Source organism: Seriola lalandi, unplaced genomic scaffold (assembly GCF_002814215.2).
Source record: "Seriola lalandi dorsalis isolate HSWRI2012SDOR001 ecotype SW California unplaced genomic scaffold, Sedor1 jcf7180002054583, whole genome shotgun sequence".
Taxonomy (NCBI): Eukaryota; Metazoa; Chordata; class Actinopteri; order Carangiformes; family Carangidae; genus Seriola; species Seriola lalandi.
The window spans coordinates 164,844-186,114 of record NW_019525136.1 but is presented as its reverse complement, the minus strand read 5'-3'; the positions used below and the strand labels follow the sequence as shown (position 1 = coordinate 186,114).

Genomic DNA, 21,271 nt, shown 5'->3' with positions numbered 1-21,271 from the left:
GGCTCAAGATCAAGAACGTTGAGACAAGACAAAGCAGCTGAATCAGCTCAGTCCTTCATTCGTCTTCATCAAAACAAGATGAAAAAGTTATTTTTGCTTCTTTTCTGTAACGTTTCATCAGCAGGTCGGATCACATCAAATATTTAACTGTTCTCTTTCTACTCGGTTTTACTCGCACTCCTGCAGGATTTAGTCTAAGCTTTACTTCAACTTGAAAAAACAATAAGTTTTAACTGAATCCTACTGAATACATCATATTTATGATGAGTGTATATTTATAATGAAAACCTTCTTTGTCCCATGCCGTGAAACACACTCTGAAGTATTTCCTCTTCTGGAGTCCCAAACTTCCCAGAGGTTGTCGCTGTCGGACTGGTTGGTGACGTTCAGACTGGAGGCTGCGACACCAACACAAACACCAACACAGCAGAACCAAAACAGACCTGGATGAAAACGATGTTCAATGACAACCCTCCGCACTTGCAGTCCATGATTCATGTTTCTGTGTAAACTTCAGTTTAATCCTTCCGCCTGCCTCCACTGAAACTCTTTGCCTCAGCTTGTCTGCTGCTAAAGTCCAAAACACAAGCAGCACAGAGAAATGGACACTTTGGACATAATGCAAGTCCTCACCTGGATAATGAGATACTTTATTTATAGAGCACTCATCAAAATCAATGCACAGTGATGACAATAATATCTGCAGCAAAGCAGCAGTAGTTTGCTTAATGCTCTTTATAATCTAGAACTGTGGATTCTAAAGGTCTGGCTCATTTGTACCTCACTAATTTTCTCCTTGTACTCTGAGAGCTGCACAGTTGACGACGGTCGATAGTCAAGGCGACACTTACATAAGATTTTTTAGTTAGTTGTACTTCTGTGGGTTTTATCTCCATCTCTCTTCTCACTGTTTTCCTTGGAAAAAAATCCCTGCTTGTTTCCAGTTTTATCATCTCCATGGAAACACATCAGTCAACAGATAGGTCCCACTAATAGCGCCTTTCATCCCTGTATGGACTCTCATGGACTGTACCTGTGACAAAACTCTGCATGTCATGAGCGCAAAACACAGCTACCTTCCTCCAATCAGGAGTGAACAGAAGTCAAAGCTTCTGAATCATCGGTCCTGCAGTGTCTTCTTCAAAACCAGATGAAAACATTACTGATGTTGCTCCTTTTCTGTCACCTTTCATCAGCAGGTAGGATCACGTTTTAGCTCCGACGTCTCACTCACACAATACCATTTTAACTGAATCCTACTGAATACATCATGTTTATGAGTGTATGTTTATAATGAAAACCTTGTTTGCTCCACAGTGAAACACACCCGTATTTCTCCACTGTGTCCTCTGGAGTCCCAAACTTCCCCGAGGTTGTGGCTGTTGCGCTGTTTTGGTTCTACACAAATACAGTAGAACCAAAACAGACCTGGATGAAAAGGTAGTTCGAAGACACCCCTCAGCGCCTGCAGTGGTACGCTGCAGAGTGTTTTGAGGATCTGCCTAACTTGATCAGTGATCATGATCAGTAAACATTAGAGTAGGGTGGGGTTGGGTTCAGGTTTGCTTATCATAACCAACTGAATCAAAAAATAAAACCCAACTTGAAATAAAGCAAAGTTTTCCTTGTCAGTCAGTATTGTTCTTTATTTGTGCATATTCTCCAACTTCCCACATTCTCAGTCACATTAGTACAAACTAGATGACGCGGTAAACCTTGAGCTTTCAGGGTCCCAGAGGTTCTGCAGCTTCCCACTTTGACCAGTTGGTCCAGTTGAAGTTAATCAATACAGTAACAATGATTCTGACACTTCTTGGAAAGCTGCTGGTCTTGGTGATGTGGCTTTTTAAAAAAAAAAAAAAAGAATTCCTTTGTTAACATCAGCTAAGACACACCCGAAAATTAGGGGAAGTAAGATGCATCAAAGTTCCCATCTGAACTCAAACCAGAGTTCAGTTCTTGGTCAGCATTTTAAAGTGAGAGCCATTGGTCGACCCAGAAAGGTGACCGTCTCAAATAGGAGAAAAATGAGCTTAATATTCAAAATATATCAGCTATAAAACTGATCCTTATGAATACGGTTTAGAACCGCAACCCAGATACAAATTAGTATTGGGTACCTGTGTAAAAAGAAAAAAAAAGAAAAAAGAATTTCAGTTCCGCTTATCAGTTCCTACATTTCTACCAGGAACTGTGACTTTGTCATGCATCAAGTCAATAGCGCGTGCATTTATTTAGATATGAGCTGGTATTCACCGTGTCAGCTGAGGGAGAGCAGGGCATGGTGTGTCTCTGACACTCCAACGTGTTAAAAGTTACTCAAGAGAGTTACAAACGACCTAGCATGTACGGCTAACATTGCAGCAATGTGAAAGATAGAGCAGTCAAAGTGTGGCTTCACTCTAGAAGAATATGGGGAATGGATCAAATTCAAATAATACCCAACCCTACTTATGGGTTATAACAAAAATCTGTTCTAACAGTGATTCAGCAATTTACAAATAGGCCTACATTTCAGTACAAGCTACCACAACTGCCATTGTTACTTTTAAATTGTGAAATATACATTTTGTTTCATCTCTCACATAAAGAGAGTTCAAAGATGATCTGCTCTTTAATCATGAGCACCACATGACTTTGAGAATAGCCTGAAACTGTGCCTCACACAATGCACATTTTTAAGGTAATCTGGTAAAGTAAGGTAATAAGGTAATAAAGTAATAAGTAAGGTAATCCAGTGTCATCTGTCCATCATTGTTGCAGTCTCTGTTGTGTCTCTGTCTCTGTCTCAGGCGTCCACATTTTACAGAGGATGAATGGCTGTGAATAGGACGATGAGACTGAAGAAGGTATTGGTTTTAATCAGTATGGTTATGATGGAGAAGATTTCCTGTCATTTGACCTGAAGACACTGACATGGGATGCTGAGAAAGCCAGAGTAAAATACAATGAGAACTTCTTAACTAAGATCTGTCCAGCGTTGCTGGAGAAGTATGTAGACTACAGGAAGAGCTCTCTGCTGAGAACAGGTAGAATCACAGAGCCGTGATGTTCTGGATGAAAGATGGAGAGGATCTTCATGAGGACGTGGACCAAGGAGAGATCCTCCCCAACCATGATGGAACCTTCCAGATGAGCGTTGACCTTTCATCAGCCAAACCTGAAGACTGGAGGAGGTACGACTGTGTGTTTCAGCTCTCTGGTGTTGAGGACGACATCGTCACCAAACTGGACAAAGCGGTGATCAGGACCAACGAAGGTATGAATGAGATCAGCAGGTTGTTCTCCAGTTTAGCTGCAAATTGTTCATGCAAAACTTATAATGAATTTGGGTTGGTTGGAAATCCAGATATAGTGGTCGGACAGCTCACTAGTGACATCTGTCGGTTAAATCGCTTCGTCAACCCCCCAGCCTCGGGTCAACGAAGCGTAGCCAGCGGGCACCCCCGTCCTCAGCGACACCGTTAGAACAAGAACAGCCTCAGTCATTATGGCCATCAGGCATAATGGGACAAATCCTGGTGAGCTGCTGCATCAGCTAGTAATAGCTAGTGACCTGTCAAAGGATTATCCACAATGCAAAAATAAACTCTACTCCCCTCTTTGCTTGACAAGCCCCATAGATACAACGGCTGGTAGTCAGGCTAGCTTCCAGAGACAATAGCCTGCTGCCTCCACAAGAGGGCAGTAAATAAGAAGATAAAAGCAAACAAGCATCAGCTCCTTCATGGGACAGAACACTGTTCAGAGATGTAAGGAGAGATATCACTTCCACTTCAGTTTCGCTCTAATCAATGTCTGTTTTTAGCTTTAACTAGTCAGACACTGCTTACCATGCTTGTCCTGACAGCACGCCACAGGGACATATGCTTTTTAAGATCAGAGTCAAATAGGAGGATGGGTGCACTGTTCTGTTCTGACCTGTTTATCTGTACCGGTCTTAGATTGTGGTATTTTTTTGTTCACCAGAGAAGCCCAGTAACACGACTGTCCCCATCATAACTGTGGTGTCTGTTCTCACTCTCATCCTGATCGCTGTCACTGGATTCATGGTTTATAAAGAGAAGAAAGGTGAGAGAAACCAATGGAAAGATTTCCTGCTTTAATGACTGTTCCAATTCTTTGATTTTAGTCTTTCAGTCGATGCTTGTATCCAGATTGTAAAAAAACAAGCATCAGTTCCCTGCACCGCACAATCATGATAATATGACTGTACTATGATGAAGTGGGAGAGAAGTGTCTTTATTGTTTTGGTGGTACATACTGTAGTCAACTCCAACAGTCAGAGACACACAATACATGAAATATATACATCATGTCATGTTCCCACATATACAAAGAAATAAATGAAGGGCAGACAGTAAAAGTAAAATGAATTGACTAAGTTTGAGGTCATAGAGGAGGGGATCATATTCACTGGTGATAAGGTGATGAAAGGCATCCTGTTGTTAACTGTGACTGAAATGATTTGTCTTTTCTTTTCATTTTAGCCAAACACCCTCCACCTCGTAGGTCATTTTATTTTCTTTCTTTATTATTTGTATTTCAAATGATCAACACACTATTTCCACTTTTCAAATTATTGTGTAGATGAACTTGTTCAAGACAGTTTTCTATATTTACTGTTTATAAAAGTGGACTGTGATCTTACAGCTGCTGGCAGCAGCTCTGAGCTCTGAGAGACTGAATCCAGAAACCTGACTGACAAACCTGAGTATGAGTGACCTCATATGGGATGGAATAAGTCACCACTTTGATATGTATCACATTATATAGTTAAGAGTGTGTTGTTTTTCTGTAGCAAAAGTGCAGCAACTTTATATCGAGATAAGTGGGATTAAGAGAAAAAACAAACTTGCATGAGATTTAAATGTCAAATATAATAGTAATTTTTTATCTGATGTTTTCATGATTCACTATTATATTCTATCATTGATTTTACATTGATGCATTCATGTGTTTTGAATGATATTTTCTGGTTTTACAACTCAATGAAACATCACCTCTCTTGATGTGCTACTGAAACCATGTTGTTTTCTTTGAGGTCCTGCAGGTCATTGAACATAATTAATGAAAGATTCACCAGAGAAGATGTTTCCTAACTGGTGGCTATTAGTGAGACTGGTGGCTCCAGATAAACAGTGATGGTGGTTGGACCAATAAGTAGGACATGGTCTTCAAATGAAGTTATCTATTAAAGCAGCTGGACCAGCCAGTGTGGTTTAGTCTAACCAGATAATAAGGCAGAGGGAGCGGATGCAGAGTATCTGCTCTTTGATTGAATTACAGTAGGATTTAAAAGCTGCTTAAAGGGACATTAACTCAGGTTTAGAGAAGGTGTCATCTGTCAGAGGGACAACACAGACTGACACCCACTGCAGCGTCTAATGACACGTCAAAAATCATTTAACTGCAGAACTTCTCATCTACAGGATCTGCTTTATCAAATATCAAATGTTGCTCTTTCCTTTTGTGCTGATGTTTCACTTTTCAATAAAGTCTCAACAAAGTCCACGTTTATCTGTGACTGTAGTTTCAGTAATATGAGTATTAGTTGAGCATTCAATATTCTCACAGAGTAGTGAAGAAAAACAGGGAGAGTGCTGCACAGGGTCAAATAGGTATTGCAGAGAATGTAAAAAAGGAAAACTGTGGAACCAGGTGATCTTCCAGGATGAGGCCGAAGGTCAAACTAGAAAAAACAACTGTCCTGTGTGATAAGTCTTGTGAGAGTTGAAACTGTACAATTGCAGTCAGAAAAAAATCCAGGGCACTGATTGTAGATGTGAAACTAAAAATCCTTTATTAGAATATGGATACCAATGCGTTTTGACTCAGAGTTCATCAGGGCATAAGTGCAGTGATAAACAGGTGTGCAAAATAATAGATTCTGTTGCACAGAAGATTGTTTATTTAATACTCAAACCAGTCCTCAGCTGAAGCAGACATTCATGCACCTGTCCTGACAGCTGATAGATATTTGTGATTAACTGTGATCCACCGCATCTTAACTCAAGTGTTTGTCTTTTATTGTCATTTGAAAGGTTTCCACACTGTGAAAACTGAGTGATCTGTGCCAGCCCTGCTATGTGCACATAACAGCATCTGCTGGTGCCTCTGAACTTGCTCGTAATCTCTCAATTTCTCCAAAATGAGCAAATTCTAATGAATCACTTACTTTGATGAATTAAGATCATATTACATATACATATAACGTTCCCTCCAGGTGCTTTGAAAGTTTCATAAAAATAACCTTTGTAATCTTTAGTGAACCTTTGGGGAAGTAAACGTTCCGGGAACATTACCTGTTTGTTGGGAGTCATGTCAGAGCCTTTCCAACACTTCCTGTTTATTAGTCATGTGACCCATCTAACCCAAAACCTGACAGTATCGTCCGTGTATAAAATATTGTTTTATCAGCTATCTCTCTCTCTCTGTGTGTGTGTGTGTGTGTGTGTGTGTGTGTGTGTGTGTGTGTGTGTGTGTGTGTGTGTGCTTAATCCGTGCTTTTTGGCTGCTCGCAGCGCCTGTACCTTAATTTCAGGAATAGACGCGCAGGACTATGTGGCCGTCCTCTGCTGTGATCCTGGTTTGAAAGCGGACTGGTTTCGTTGTCACTCCTGGATCGGGGGCTGACGAACAATGCCATGTGGAAAGAGGTGTTTAAGAGACTCGAATCTCGTGGATTGATTGTGGACCTTGACTGATTTCCGGGTCACGTGGTGGACGCACAATGAGCGCAGTGGGAATCGTTCACCAGCCGTAGTAACAGCAGTGGAGGTGCACTGGAATATCGCCGGGGCTGGCCTTGGTTCGGAAACCGCGGCTCACGTGACCGTAGTGGTGCAGCCCGCAGCTCTGAGCAGCCGTGCCGGTGCCGACACCAGCGGTACACCGAGCCCAGCGGCTCCACAAGGTGAATAAGAGCTCACCGGAGCCGGGGGGACGTTAATGTGACGCGGTGTGTGAGGGTGTGATGGAGGGTGTGAGTGGGTCCGTTCCCTCGGATTGTCGGTGTGCTCATGATGTAGGCCGGTAATCCTGCTGGAGGTGGGTGATCGATTATTGTCGCTTCATATGTTCTCGGTGTAAGTGATCTGATCAGAGCGGAGGTGACCGCGGTGCAGTCCAGTCCGGTCGGTCTTCATGGTGTGTACAGAGACATGTCGGCTGGCTGCCATCCACCGGCACCGGGACACCGCGTACTGACACACAGGCTGGTTTAAAATGTTTATGAGCGGCTGCAGGCCGGTGATCCTGCTGCAGGTGGACGGACACTTATTGTTGTAACATGACTAGAATTAAACTGTATATACTGTAATCTTCACTGTTACACTGACAGAGGTCTGTCATCACCATGAAGCACCGAACCAACCATCTTCTTTCAGCAGCAGTACTGTGGAAGAAGCCATACTGCAGACATATACCTGTAATGCCTTTGATTATCTTTTATATCTGATCATGTCAGATTGAAAACTGTTCTGCTGCCCCCACATCATCAGCTTCCATCTTGCTGTTGCCCTTGTCCAAGGCTGGTTGTGCAGGGCAGCTCCCACTGTGGAGGTGGAGAAGATTAGTGACTAGGTTGGTGCAGGAGCATGGAGTCCACGCCTCAGTAAAATGAAACACCCGACAGAGTCTTTAACATGCTGCAAAATACAGTTATAGAACAATCAGATTCAGTGAAATGTACATGGATCAATGGGAAATATTCTCTTAACTAAAGTTTATATTTCTGATTGAAAATCAGTTTAATTCTGATTAGTTACTGACTTTGCTGTTGTTTTTGTTGAGTCTTCTTTTAATTCATCAAAATAAGCCAAATTTTTCAAATGTCAGTGTTTAGCAGTTTTGTTTTGACTGAATGTATATAATAATAATGTATATAATATATAACTAAAAATGAATCAGGAAACATGCCGGTAGCTCAGATTTGCTAAAGTCAGGCAATAGCTAGATAACTTCAATCCTCAGAAAACCGCAATTAACTCAAGGTCCATTTACTGGCTTCTTCCTGAGCTTTCAGCCACATCTCATGACAACTGAGCAAACTGCCAGCAGGGGGGAGTTTGGCTCAGTAGTTAGCAAGTAAGTTACTATGTCAAGGTTTCTTTATCAAACTGTTTCCACATCAGTATTGAGGCCTGGTGCTCAGGAGGCTGAGTGGTTAGCTTCCAAGCTGCTCAGTCTGCATTTCGAAGTGTCCTTTGACAAAATACTGAACTTTAATTGCCCCGATGTATGTGAATGTGTGTGTGTATGGAAGAAAGTGCTATATGTGTAAGGAAAAGTGTGTGTTTCCAATGTAAAACGCTTTGAGTGGTCAATAAGACTAGAAAAGCTCTATTTACCATTTCACTGTTTGTCTCCTGTCACAGTTTCCTCAGTCCGCCTTATGATGGTGCTAGTTAATCCAATGTTAAATTTATAGATTATCTATATATATATATATGTATATATATAGAGAGAGATTGTATTTTGAAAATTTACAATTAGAAATGTCCTCAGAGCCTGTGAATGAGAACTGAAACATGGTTCAGGTTTTGTTTTTCTTTTAAGAGCCTGAATAACATGAACAACACTTAACACATAGTTCAGCTCTTTCCCTGTGTTTGACTGTTGTGCGCATTTTAATTTAGAAATGATTCTTTCTTTATTTTTGTGTTATGACCACAGCTGTGAGGTCACTAGAACAGAACAAGAGAAAAAGGGTGTAGCTGTATTATTACTGTTATATTTCCTCTTTTGCAGGAGAGAGCGGTGGGATTTCTACACCTGTAGAGAAAACACAGTGGGAGGGTCAAAGGTCCAAGAAAGAGGTTTCTGTAATTCATGTGCCCCTCAGTCTCTGCTGGGCAAGATGAGTACAGACAGACCCAAACGGAACATCATCAAGAAGAAATATGTGAGTGCAACTTCCTGCCTTTTTGACCTTTTCAATCTTTATTTCCTACAACGGAGAAGCACAGTGGATGTTCTCAGGCCCAAAGTGATGAACAAGACTGTGACATGATACATGTAGCCTATTATAATACATCCATGTGTACTTGTTGTTCAAAGCTTTTAAAGTTTCTCCAGACATGTTTTAAAATAATTTTTAACATGGTTTTCACACATAAATCTGGGTCTGAAGCTCGTCTCCTCTTACTTCCTCATTGATAAATCTGGATCATCTCTTATGCCCCGCCCACCACCTGCTGGCTCCAGGTGGACAGGTGAAGGAGCAGAGAGTATCTAGATGGTTAGAGGAGGAAACATCAGAGAGACTCAGCCTCATGTTTGAGCCTCAGTCAGACCCAGACTCAGATGAGGAGTCTGAGACCAGAACCAGAGACTAGCAGACGGATCAGAGCGGTTAGCGTAGTTAGCATCTTTATTTGTTTATGTTGTTTGTTAGCTTGTAACTGGCAGTGGCTGACACAGTGTTAGTGGTTGTGCTAATGCTAACTCACTCTCTCTGTGCTGATGAGGTTTCAGGTTTATTTAGCCCCGCCCCCTGTTCTCACAAGTTGACAGGATTGGTTCCTGAGGTTTGTGACGTGTGAAACCCTGAATCTGTTTTTATGAGACTGTCATTGGTTCACTGTGTGGTTCATTGGTGTGTAACTCTGCAGGACATCAGTGACGGGATGCCGTGGTGTGAGGAACGTTTGGTCCGCAAAGTTCTGTTCCTCTCCCTCAGGGAATTCAGAGACACACACCGTGCCACACACAAACACTCACACATACACACACGCGCACACAAACGCACGTCGAAGAACACACTCCTACATGCTCCACGAAAGGTGCAGACGCTACCTAACACACACACACAGAAGAACACACGCACGAGACAGAGTGCCCACACGTCACAGCAGAGAGTCACACACAGACCACCGAACACACACACACAGAAAAACACACACAGTTCACAGAATATGCACATTTCAGAACACACACACCGTCATGAACACACCAACAAAGGGCAAAAAAACAACTTGTCTCAGGACTCACACGCACCAAAAACTAAATGTAACTACACACTGCAGAGCACACACACACAGTCAAAAACGTGTACAGGGAAAATGACACACAACGCACAGCAAACAGACACACAAGAAAACACACACACACTCCAGAAGAACTCTGTATCCACCAGGACACTACGCTCACATAAAACACACAACACAGGGTCGCTGCCGAACTCCAAACACACACAAACTGAGAAACACACACACAGTGCTCAGCGCAGACACTCAGTGAAAAACACCTGCACAGCCGAACACAGACAGACGCTGCTGAGAACGCCGGCCCCGGCCCGGACTCTGAGGTCACACACTCCCACGAGCCTCAGCGGTCAGTACCACCACTACTCTTCTTCTCTTCTGTATTAGCAGCAGGACCTGTCCACACTGATACATCTTAGTCTTAAAACTCCGGGGTTGTGTTTCAATCCCCATAGACTCCCATGTTAAAATGTCCTACTTTTTAATTTCTAGTGTTAGGACCCTAGTGTAGGAAGTGTTTTCTATTCCTAGATAGGATAGATTTTTTTTGTGATTAACAGTCAAATTATTTAATAAATGAGAGATTTTATGGCATTCAGGTATTTGTTTTACATGTTTTACAAATGTTTTACCTGAGCCATGACATACAACAAAGAGCAATCATATCACATCCATACAGGGTTAGTAGTATACAACTGTTAAATGTCTTTTTTCATGTAGTGGTATCGGATCAGTATCGGGAAGGAGAAAATGATATCAAAAACATCTCTACCCTCAACCTTTGTATTAAATAATCATCACACACGGCTCCATAGGTTTTATGTTTGTCTGATGTTACCCAAGTTGCCAGATTGTGTAGGAAACACAAGCTAGACACACAAGCCACACACATACATACAGTTTCAACCCCTCTGTTACCACAACCTGGCACACACAACCTGATTCAAACTAAACTTGTTAATTCAATGTTCATGAAATGTTTCTCTAATGATAATATTAATTGACGTGATGGAATTTGAATTTAAATGAATGTTGTCATGTGTTTATTATGTAGCTGTATCATTAATGTATTTAGTTTAAACCCACACCCTGAAAAAAAAAACAATGTAAAAATGGCCTCTCTCTGGCTCTGTAGTTTGCACAGAGATTATTCAGTGTGGACGAAGCCTCGGTCACAGCTGTCAGTCAGTGTTACTGCTGCTGTGGAAGATAATTCCAGTTCATTGCTCAGTCTGACTCTCACAGTGTTGTCCATCAGGACCAAAACCATCGTTCTCACTGATCACTGAGATGTGGGAACAGTCGGACGATCAGACAGGAAGGAAACAAGCTAATAGATAATTGAAAGCACTTTATTCGGAGGTTAAACTGACAGTGAGTGCAGCAGGAGCATCACTACCATTCCCTCACTGCACAGGAAAACTGTTTGTACGCAACGAGCAAGCAAGCAAAGCTTTATTTCTACAGCACATTTCATTCCAGGTGGAGGCACCATCTGCTGCACAGAGCATGAATTATCAAGGAAGTTGCAACCACAAAAACTATGTGGATAGTGTGAAGATAAAACATTAGACACAAATTAAAACAAAACAATAACCATTCAGAAAATAAAATAATTAAAACCATCAACTAATCAGTAAAAAAGATATGTAAATTCAAACTTTAAAAAAATAATGTGATTTAAAAAAAGTAACTTGTCCAATAAAATATAAGACATAAAAACTGAAAGAAATAAAATGGTAAATTAAGAGCAGCAAACCAGACTACTGGAAGGAGTAGCTAAAAAGGAAAGTTTTCATTTTAGATTTAAAAGACCATAGTGAAGGAGCAAGTCTAATATGATTCGGTAACGTGCTCCACTACCACAGCGAGTAGAGATTGTCAGAGTAAAAGCATGAAGCGGGTCTGTAAGCTGTGATGAAGGTTTACGACCAAGAGATTTTTAATATTAACTTCCACCTTTGTCTTCCAAATAAGTTTGTTTCCGACCCGCCTGCTCGTCTGACTGCCTGTGTTTAATAAACCTTCCCTCTGTTGCTCCTCTTTGTCTCAGTCTTGTTCATGTCACTGTGGTTTAAATGCCTCTGTAGATGGTGAAACTGCTTCATGTAAAGCTGTGACTGTGCTCCTCAGGCTCCCTGGTTAATGGCATCAGCCGGTGTCAGTCCCTCCTGTCAGCGAGTCCGAGCTGGAGCTGGCCCTTACAGACTCGCTCCCCACAGCGCCGCCCTGCCAGCATTCACCGGGACAAGGACGACCCTGCCAGCAAGAGGTCAGCTGACCTAGTGTGTGTGTTTTACCTGTAAAGATGTACTGGGCCCTTCAACTCCCCCTTAAACCTGATCTGCATTAAATAGCTATGTCAATATCAATATATCAATATAATCACACCTAAATGATTCTATGGGCTCAGTCTTAGCAGTGTGCCACTGTTGAGTGAAGCACACTGAGCAGGGTTTTGTTGTGTTGTGTTTGTGTGTCTGCACATGTGAGCATCATATCCTGGTTCTGAGATGATGATATGTTGATGATCATCACGCATTCACATGGCATAAATGTGCACGTCTGTCTGGTGATGTTGAGGATCAATGTTTGTGTGTGCAGACCACGGCTGCAAGCACAGAGGAAGTTTGCCCAGTCCCCTCCCAGCTCTCCAGGACCACCAGTGTTGGTGACGTCGGCACGGAGTAACCACAGCCACAACCTGGCCGTGGTCACCTGTCTGACCAGACGTCGACCCAAGACTGAGGACTTCTTGTCATTTCTCTGTTTGAGAGGTAAGAGACAGGCTCAGATCCTGATTAGACACAAGAGGTTGATTGATTGTTGATTTCTGCTACATCCATGAATGTTCATGACTGCGTGAGTGAGTGAATGAGTGATGAAGTTCCACTATTGGTCAGCTGAGTGTGAAAATGATTTGGCGCAAACCTTTTCTATTACATCATCAGGGGGCGTTTCCTACAGACACAAAACACTTGTGACAAATCCAGCAACTTCTTGAACAAACCTTAGCTGTTTTCCGTGGCTCTCCATTGTTAACCTGACAACTGTGTGTGTCATCATCCACTCTGTTTCTGTGAGATGACTGTGAGTTTTCTTCAACTGGACAAGACTCTCCCCACTTTCACCCAGGTTGTGGACTCCACTGCCAGAGGAAACCACACCCTGGACCTGCTGTATGCTAATGTTGAGAGGCCTGGAGATTCTACCTCACACATTGCTTTTTGTACATTTTGGCAGACTTGTGTTTGACACAGGCCTTTATTTTAATCCCCTCTGTAGGTGGAATTGGTCATAGCCATATTTTAGTACTTCATTGTGATCCGCTCCTGTTTGCCCTGTTAGTGTTATTGCTGTTAAAACAAAAAGCAGTGACAATATTGTCTCATGTCGTTTTGCTGGTATTTCTGACTACACAACATTCCATAGTGAAAATAACAATGGAATCAGAAATGGACTTTAACTGTCAGCGTTCACACTGCATGTTGAGAGAATCTTCTATTAAATATTAAAGTTTATAAATAAGTATTTTGGCTGAGTGGAGCTATCCATGGTACTGAATGGAGGATTTAATTCAGGCATGTCAAATTATCATTTAACATGTTGTTTTGTCACAAACAACTGCTACAAAGCAGTTTTTTCAATACAGTTCATCTGATTCTCATGTGTTAGCTGCACATGCAGTAAAGGAAAGTGAGTGTGAGGTGCAGTGAGGTGTCATCGCAAAGAGAAAACGTGGCTTGGTTTAATGTCTACGAGTGACACACGCACATGCACACACACACCAAAACGAATAAAGGCATTTCCTGTTTCACTTCAGGTTCGGCAGCATTGCCTAGCAACATGGCATTCTTAGCAAGTGGACGAGAGAAGGAGCCAGGTGACACTCAGCATCTTACTTCCTGTCTTTCCACCAATCACAGGACTGCAGCTGATGGGAAGAATATGAGCATATTCAGTAGAACAGGTACTCCTCTACTGAGTTGTCTGCGTATCAGCCTGTGAAGACAGCTGCTGTAGTGAATATCCATCTGTCTGTCTCACTGTCCTACAGTGCAGCGGGACTCTCGGCCTCTGAGAGGGAGGCCTGGAGGCTCTGCAGCAGTCGGCTCTTTCTGCCCTCTAACTGCCAGGGCTCAGGGCAGGAGGGACAGAGAGGGGAGAGAGGAGGAGCAGCAGAGGAGGAGGAGAGAGAGGATGGAGGAGGACAAGAGGGAGGGAGCTGAGAGACACCTCCTGAGACCTCGCCAGCTCTCCCTACAGGTCAGGAGGACTAACAAGGTCTGATCATCCTTTCTCAATGCTTCTCTGTCTAAAAGCTGTCTGCTTGTATCATCAGAGTTATGGAGACTGAATTTAACATGGATACACATACAGTTAGTTGATTGTTGGATAGCGCTGTCTTTATCTTGTTGATAATGTGCATTTCTACACATAAATGAGCCGAAAGAGCAGTTGGCTTGGAAACGCCCACTCAGTTTGTTTGCCCAAGATGCACTGCTTTGTAGCTGTTGTGTGTGTGTGTGATTGAAGTATATATATCTCAGTAATGCCTTGACGGAACTTCAAATTCAAATTTGGCACAAACATTCACTTAGACTCAAAGATAAACTGCTTAGATTTTGATGGGCAAAGGTCAAAGTTCAAGATCATGCCACGGTGATTTCACGTTTTTCTGAATGCAATCAGGAACAATCAGGAACACCCAGAGGGACTTTCATTGCTTCTGTCACAATGTGACCTCACAAAAAACGTTTTTGTCCATAACTCACAAATTCATTAACTAATTATGACACAATTTAACTCAAATGTCTATAAGGATAAAAGTTTTATCCTTATGGTCAAAAGATCAACTTCACTGTGACATCATAATGTTCTGCAAAAACACTTCTGGCTAGTACTCAATGCTGTAACTTGGCTGGTTGGCATACAACTGTGAGGCAGTAATTCTAGTTTCTTCTGTTGATTGTATAAGAAGTTTTATGGTCTTTAATCTCCGGAGCTTCTTAATGTTTATTGTTGACCATTTTTGTTGAATCATGATTTGTGTTTTCTTTTCTGGTTATTTCTAATAAGGCTGTATGACTTTTGCCAGCATATGTCTATGTTTATTGGTGCGTTAATTTCCATCAACTGTTAATAAGCAGGGCAAAAACAGCAGAAGAAATGTGGATAGTGGATATAGAAATTTTCTTGCTGTCTGACTTTGTAAATCAAACGTGTTGATAGTTGTTGTGAACAGCCACCCATGAAGGCAGAGTGAAGAGCCAGCCGCCACATTTTCAGTCTCCCCTTTTAAGACATTCTTGGGTTTGTCACATTAAAAGTGACAGAAATAGCTGGAGGTAGAGAGGGAAGTTCAAACCCTAGTTCCTTCTCACCTCTGCACAGCTGACCAATCATGACATGAAATGGGTTTGAATGTCAAATTGCTGTTTTCAGAAAGTAAGAGAAATGATTGGACGCAGGCCCACAAGTTTGACATTGGAAAAGTGTGGGGGGAGGGGTTTCTGAAGGCATTCAGCCTTGTGACAAGCTCTTTTGAAGGAGCAGACTGGCAGTTAAAGTCACATCCACCTTTGAGCGATCAAATGAAGCCTCTCTCATATTCCTCACGCGCCATATTTCCTTTCACTTTGAAGTGAAACACACTACAGAAGCGAAACATGCTCTAACTGTTTCTCTGAGCCTCTAAAGAACAATAGGTCATCCATTGGCAGAATTGTACCCATGACTGTTTTGTGCCAATATACAAGCTGTCATGACCTCTTTCTCTTGCAGGTTGCCATGGTGACTGGACTTGCTCAACAAAGAACCTCCTGTGTCAGGTCAGTCCCTACCTTAAAGCCGAGTGCAGGGGTTGGCAGCAGACGATCCCCCAGGCCCTGCACAAGGCCGAGCAATACCTGTAAACCAAGAGGCCACCCCCAAAGCAGACCCCAGGAAACCAACAACAAACACCTCTCCCGGCATAGCAACCACCAGCTGCCTCGCAAAAAGCACCTTCCTCTCCACCACCGAACAGTCTCGAACTACTATAGCAACCCCAAGACCTTCAGTGGTCTCCAGAACTCAGGGAGAAATTCGGGCAGGACTCCAGCTCAGATACCATTGACTAATGGCTCAGTCATCAGACACCTAAGTGAGAACCCTGGGGTCCTGAGGTTGTCCAGAAGGAGGAGAGGCCTCCCACCAGACACCAGCCCAGCCCCTCTGAACCGGGGTACTTTGGACAACAACTCATCAAAGAAGTGCAGAGCACTGCAGTACAACAATGCTGATGTCTCACTGGAGAGTCACTGCCATATTGGTGAGATCCTACAGGAGGAGGCCAATGCTGATAAAGAGGTTAGAGAGGAGTACGTGAGCCATATGGATAAAACCACAGGAAGCCACAATGAAGAAGTTAGACAAGACAGATGTGGCCATGTTGGAGAGACGAGACTTGAGAGGGGCAGTTGTATCAGTGAAGACCTACAGGACCAGGTAAATGTTGGAAAGTTGAGTTTGACGAGCCTCACTGCTCTGGAGCCCTCTCAAGAAACGGTCGACTTCACCAATGTCATCTCAAACTACAACCTCAGCCCCGTCAGCGAGGTCATATGCAGACACGTGAGAGAGAAAAGGCTCCAGAGAAATCAGCCCAATTCATCCACAACCCCCAAGCCAATCAGCAGACCTACTGAATCCAGGACTGTTGCCAGAACTGCTACTGCGAGGACTACTGTAACTAAAGCTGCTATCAACTCAGTGACATCTACAGACGTATACACTGACCCACCAGGCATTTGCTCTGCCAAGCACACTGCTAAGGGAACTAACAAAGGCACGAGCAAGGACGTTACCAAGTGTACTTCACCAGCCAGCAGTTACTCTACCCATAATTCCAAAGGTGCTGCAAAGGACTCTTGCAATGGTACCACAGAGGACTCCATTAAGGACAGTACACCTGTCAGTAGCTATTCTAGCACTTCCAAGGGCTCGACGAAGGGCCTTACCCAGACAAAGTCTACTACCTCAGCTATTAAGACCAGGACCAGCCCTCGAATCCTTCTGAAGCGCTAATGAACAGCTGAGCTACATCTGAAACGTTCACTATACTGAAAATTCATGTTGAAGACAAAACGACATTGGATACTGTTGATCATAAGCAGTGCATGGTGATGGTTGTTGGCTGGGTGGATAGTGACGCAGTGTCAGTGGTTGTGGGATCATTTTAAAACATATTACACTTTGTATAGGGGCCTGTATAGTGATTTCTGATGCTTCCCTGCTGTATCTGAAACAGTAGGTTGATTTTTTTTATTATATTAACAAAGGAGGAGGCTCTGGTTCTTATCAAAGCACATACATTAACTTGAGGCAGTCTGCTGAGCAGTTTTCAGTAGCTCACCCAGCGGAAGCTGTCATGCATACGGCTACATGCATTCGCTGCGGTGCTTTTTGGCAGGTTTCTGACCATCAGGTCACAGTACTGAGAATCAACCTACCTACTGCCATTTCATTTAAACAGGAATCATCTGTTCAAGGTTGTCTTGAGGTTTCTAACCTGAAATCTCCACCAGGACTAAAGGATAGGTTCAAATTTCAATTGTCTAATGTTTATATGAACAATGAAACAGGTTTTACTTGTGGTAATCATTCCTCCTGTTCATAATGTCCTTTCCTAAATTAATTTCAGTATAAGTGATGGAGGACTAACTGTCTAAAGTTCCTTTTCAACTGGTCAGAAAACCCGCTAAGACCCGCTAACATCGGGCTTTTGTCGGCAATAGAAAAGGGAACAATCTGCATTCACACGCGGGTCAAATGATTCTGTAGTAGACGCAGGTATTTATTGGCTCCAGCTCCAATCAGCAGTGATGTAAACACAGAGCACAAACACCGTAAACACACCCGTCACCTGCCCAGCACGGTGCTGTTAAACCAGAAAACACTGCAGCTACACTGCACTCCATAATGAAAGAGTGAACTGCAGCCCTGAGATTATAAAAACACACAATCACAGATCGAAGTGTCTCACATGGAGGCTCCGACACTGACATGAGCTCCAACCCAGAGGTGAGACGAGAGGGATCCGTTTTACCAGTTTGTACAGCGGCTAGCAGCTCACTCTCTCTCCACTGCGTCCATTTGTATGTGTGTGTGTGTGTGTGTGTGTGCTCTGTAACTGCATGTGGTGACATTGTGTGTGTCCTATCCGGCAAACTCGGCTGGCAGTATAAAAGGAGTCAGTCGCTTTTGTTTTTAGCAGGTTTACCTGTGTGTAAAAAAAACAGTTTGTACCTGCTAATGTTGGTGTAAAAAGGGTATAACTCAGACTGCCAAAGCCTCATGTTGACTCTGTACGGAACGAGGAGCGGGGATGTTCTTATCACTTTCACTGGAATCAGATTTATGGAGGAATGATCACAGCAAGCAGAGCCTCTTTCAACGTTCAGATGGGCAGGAGAGTATTGCTTTGAGACTGACTTGTAAAAATGTGAACCTGTCCTTTTAAGAAGTCAGTGATGGAGACATCCATCCACTCTATCCACACCCACCCTGACCTCCATCATGGCCACCAGAACCAGATGTGTAAAACCAGCTGCACAGTCACCAGCCCAACAGCCTATGTACTATCAGAGGGACCTCCCAGTCAGGTAGGTTACGGTTGAAGTGCACCAGAACAAAACTGCTGTTGTTTTTATTTATTTATTTTCCTCTACTGTTGAAGTCTCTTACGTCCGTACTGTCTGTACCGCTCCCAACAGCTCTGTACATTAGTGTTTTGTTTTTGCTTCACAAGAGAAAGAAAACAGACTTGTTTTGTCAGAGGAGGAAGGGTCCACGTGTTGATGTGTTGATACCTTTGTAGATACAGAAGGATATGTGATTTGTGAGCGGCAGATATTTAAATAAACACGTGTGCTTTGACCTTCACTGTTAACGTGGCCGTCACATGATAATTGACTGTATAAAACCCCTTGATATCGTTGATTTCCCTGAAATGTCAGAAGGTTTTAGGATCACATCAGGTGCTATCAGGTGCTATCAGCGTGCTCAAGAGCTTATTTTTTGGAAAGTTTGGTAGAAGAGTAGTAAAACTGTATGGATGTATTAAATAAAATGGGTTAACACATGAATTAATATTGCACATTTCCTTACTGTAAAGACCCGTGTAGGAATTAAAAAACAAATACTGACTTTGGTGACTCTAAAAGCTGCTGTGGGGAACGCAGTGAACACCAACATCATTTTAAGTTGCTCTAATCACGATATTCAACACACAGGGGCTTTAAATAATTGTAAATGAGCTATTTATATTCTGTTGATATATATTTTATCATTCTAAATCACTGGTCAGTGTGTTAATTTAAGGCCAACACATGTTAAACTAAGCTATGAATAAAGGCATGAATCAGTTTTCATATTCTGAACCGTCTCAGCTGTGGAACTTTTAACAAAACGTACTGAAGTTATTTGTTAATGTGAATAAACACTTTTATTGTGTTTTTATCTGAAGTGTTGATCCATAAGAAGATATATTTGTGGTTTTAAGAACCAAAAACCATCTCTGTAGTTTCACATCTCCTCTCTCAGGCTTCTCTCTGGAGCTCTAGTAACAACAGGTCGGTGAGCCAATCAGAAGAGAGGAGGCTCTGAGCCTCTCTTCTGATTGGCTGACTGTTTTCTGAGTAATTGAATAAAATACAGCAGATTTCAGGTAAACACTCAGAGAAAACAAATCTTGCAAGATTGGATGGTGGGTCCAGGTGGGCGGAGCTTGGGGTGTGGCTGAAGGCGGTGACTGCTTTGTTCTGACATCACAAAGTTACAGAAGTCCTGACGGCTGGTTTTAAGGCTCAGTTTCTGAATCCAGGCTGTGTGCATTTCTCTGTGGACTTAGGCTTTGATACTTTCACAGTATTTATATAGAACCTAGACCTGATTTATAATCAAATGACACATGACCTTTAAATTCTATTTATGTTTTATTTATAGATTTCACTGTCATTGTGAAATGAAAGCTCTTCCACTCATGGTGCTTAATACTTAACATCACTGATTCATTGGGGTCTTCCAGAAATCATACTAATTATTAATTATAAACAAATTATTTACTACAGCAAACACAGCTGCTTTGTTGTAGTCATTATAAACACTAAATATTATCATGATGCTTCCTTTTATAAGCAGCTTCCTCCTGATTGGTGCTTTGAAAGAGTTATCACATGTCTCCATTTCAGGTTAATTATTTAATGCTTTCTACTCATCAGTGATCATTAATTACAGAGCCATCTGGCAAGTTGTGTAGCTACTTCATCACTGCAGCCAGTTGGACTCCCTGACACAGGACTCACTCTGTATATATGACGTGTGAGCAACTCACTTATTCTGAGTAGGGCTGTTTCCTTACATAACAATGAGCTGTAACACTGTTATTACTGTCGTCCATGTTTTGGCTTCAGTGGGACTTTATTGAATAGATATGACTTTCATCAGGGACACAAAGTCAGTGCTTTCAAGTCCATTTGAAAAACGTGTGTTCACATCGAGCACCTCACACTAACTTCATTTAGAGCAAAAATGTGCAATACACTTGTTTCCTGCAGATTCTGTTTTTCATCTATTTTCACGACAGCTAATTTCAGAAGACGAGTTTCCAACTGAGAGAGGACATAATGATTTCATGCCTTTATTCTTGACTTTATGAATTTATGTGTTATGTAATACAACTTGGAAGTGTTTGTTGTTAATCAGTTGTTTTGTTATACTGTATCTCTACCTGTCATTATGTATTCATTGCTTTTTGGTAAGATGAGCAAACTGTCGACATTTAACACGTGGAAAGGCAAATATTTGTGCAGCGACGTCTAAGCTAACTGTAAAAACTCTGTAAATGTGAATGATTTGAATGAGAATTTGCAATAAAATCCCTTTGTATATTTATCTACCAGGTGTATTTAGCTCATTTAAACTGAGGCGATATCCACACACTGCACCAGTGCTGAGCAGAGAAATTGCCTTCCTGAAAATGCTTATGCTAACCCAAAACAACTCGCCTTTTGTTCCAGTATAAAGAGCTTGAAGGTTATTTAAATACCAGAGGTTCTGCGTATGTTTCCTGTTTATTACAAATCAGGTCTATGTAGTGTAAACCTTGCTCTTTTTCTGGTGGTTTCCATTTATTTCTTTACAGACTGATCATATTATCGTTTTCAGATCCATCAACATGAAGCTTTGCATTGTTGGATTGTTAAAAAATGATAGTGTAAATACTATGACTACTACATTGTTTG

At 42.2% G+C, this 21,271-nt stretch overlaps 1 protein-coding gene and 1 pseudogene across 3 annotated transcripts; both read left to right on the top strand.

Annotated features, from left to right (window-relative positions):
- Positions 1–1,520: 1,520 nt before the first annotated feature.
- On the top strand, positions 1,521–6,636 carry LOC147818428 (hereditary hemochromatosis protein homolog; annotated as a pseudogene).
- Positions 6,600–20,921, top strand: LOC111664135 (uncharacterized). 3 transcript variants are annotated; one of them, XM_087177195.1, is made up of 8 exons: positions 6,600–6,916; positions 8,752–8,905; positions 9,615–10,335; positions 12,120–12,258; positions 12,591–12,763; positions 13,810–13,956; positions 14,044–14,252; positions 15,771–20,921. In XM_087177195.1, the coding sequence occupies exons 2-8, from the start codon at positions 8,861–8,863 to the stop codon at positions 17,052–17,054; spliced, it is 2,718 nt and encodes a 905-aa protein (XP_087033321.1). In that variant the 5' UTR covers positions 6,600–6,916; positions 8,752–8,860; the 3' UTR covers positions 17,055–20,921. The 3 variants fall into 3 exon arrangements, with proteins under 3 accessions (XP_087033321.1, XP_023274378.2, XP_087033320.1); XM_023418610.2 differs by having other exon boundaries at positions 14,044–14,270; XM_087177194.1 differs by having other exon boundaries at positions 6,600–7,050; positions 14,044–14,270.
- Positions 20,922–21,271: the final 350 nt, after the last annotated feature.

Coding starts and splice junctions, on each gene's coding strand:
- LOC111664135 (XM_023418610.2), top strand. CDS start 8,861: ATGAGTACAGACAGACCCAAACGGAACATCATCAAGAAGAAATAT. Junction 13,957..14,043: donor GAGCATATTCAGTAGAACAG/GTACTCCTCTAC, acceptor ACTGTCCTACAG/TGCAGCGGGACTCTCGGCCT. Junction 14,271..15,770: donor AGGTCAGGAGGACTAACAAG/GTCTGATCATCC, acceptor TTTCTCTTGCAG/GTTGCCATGGTGACTGGACT.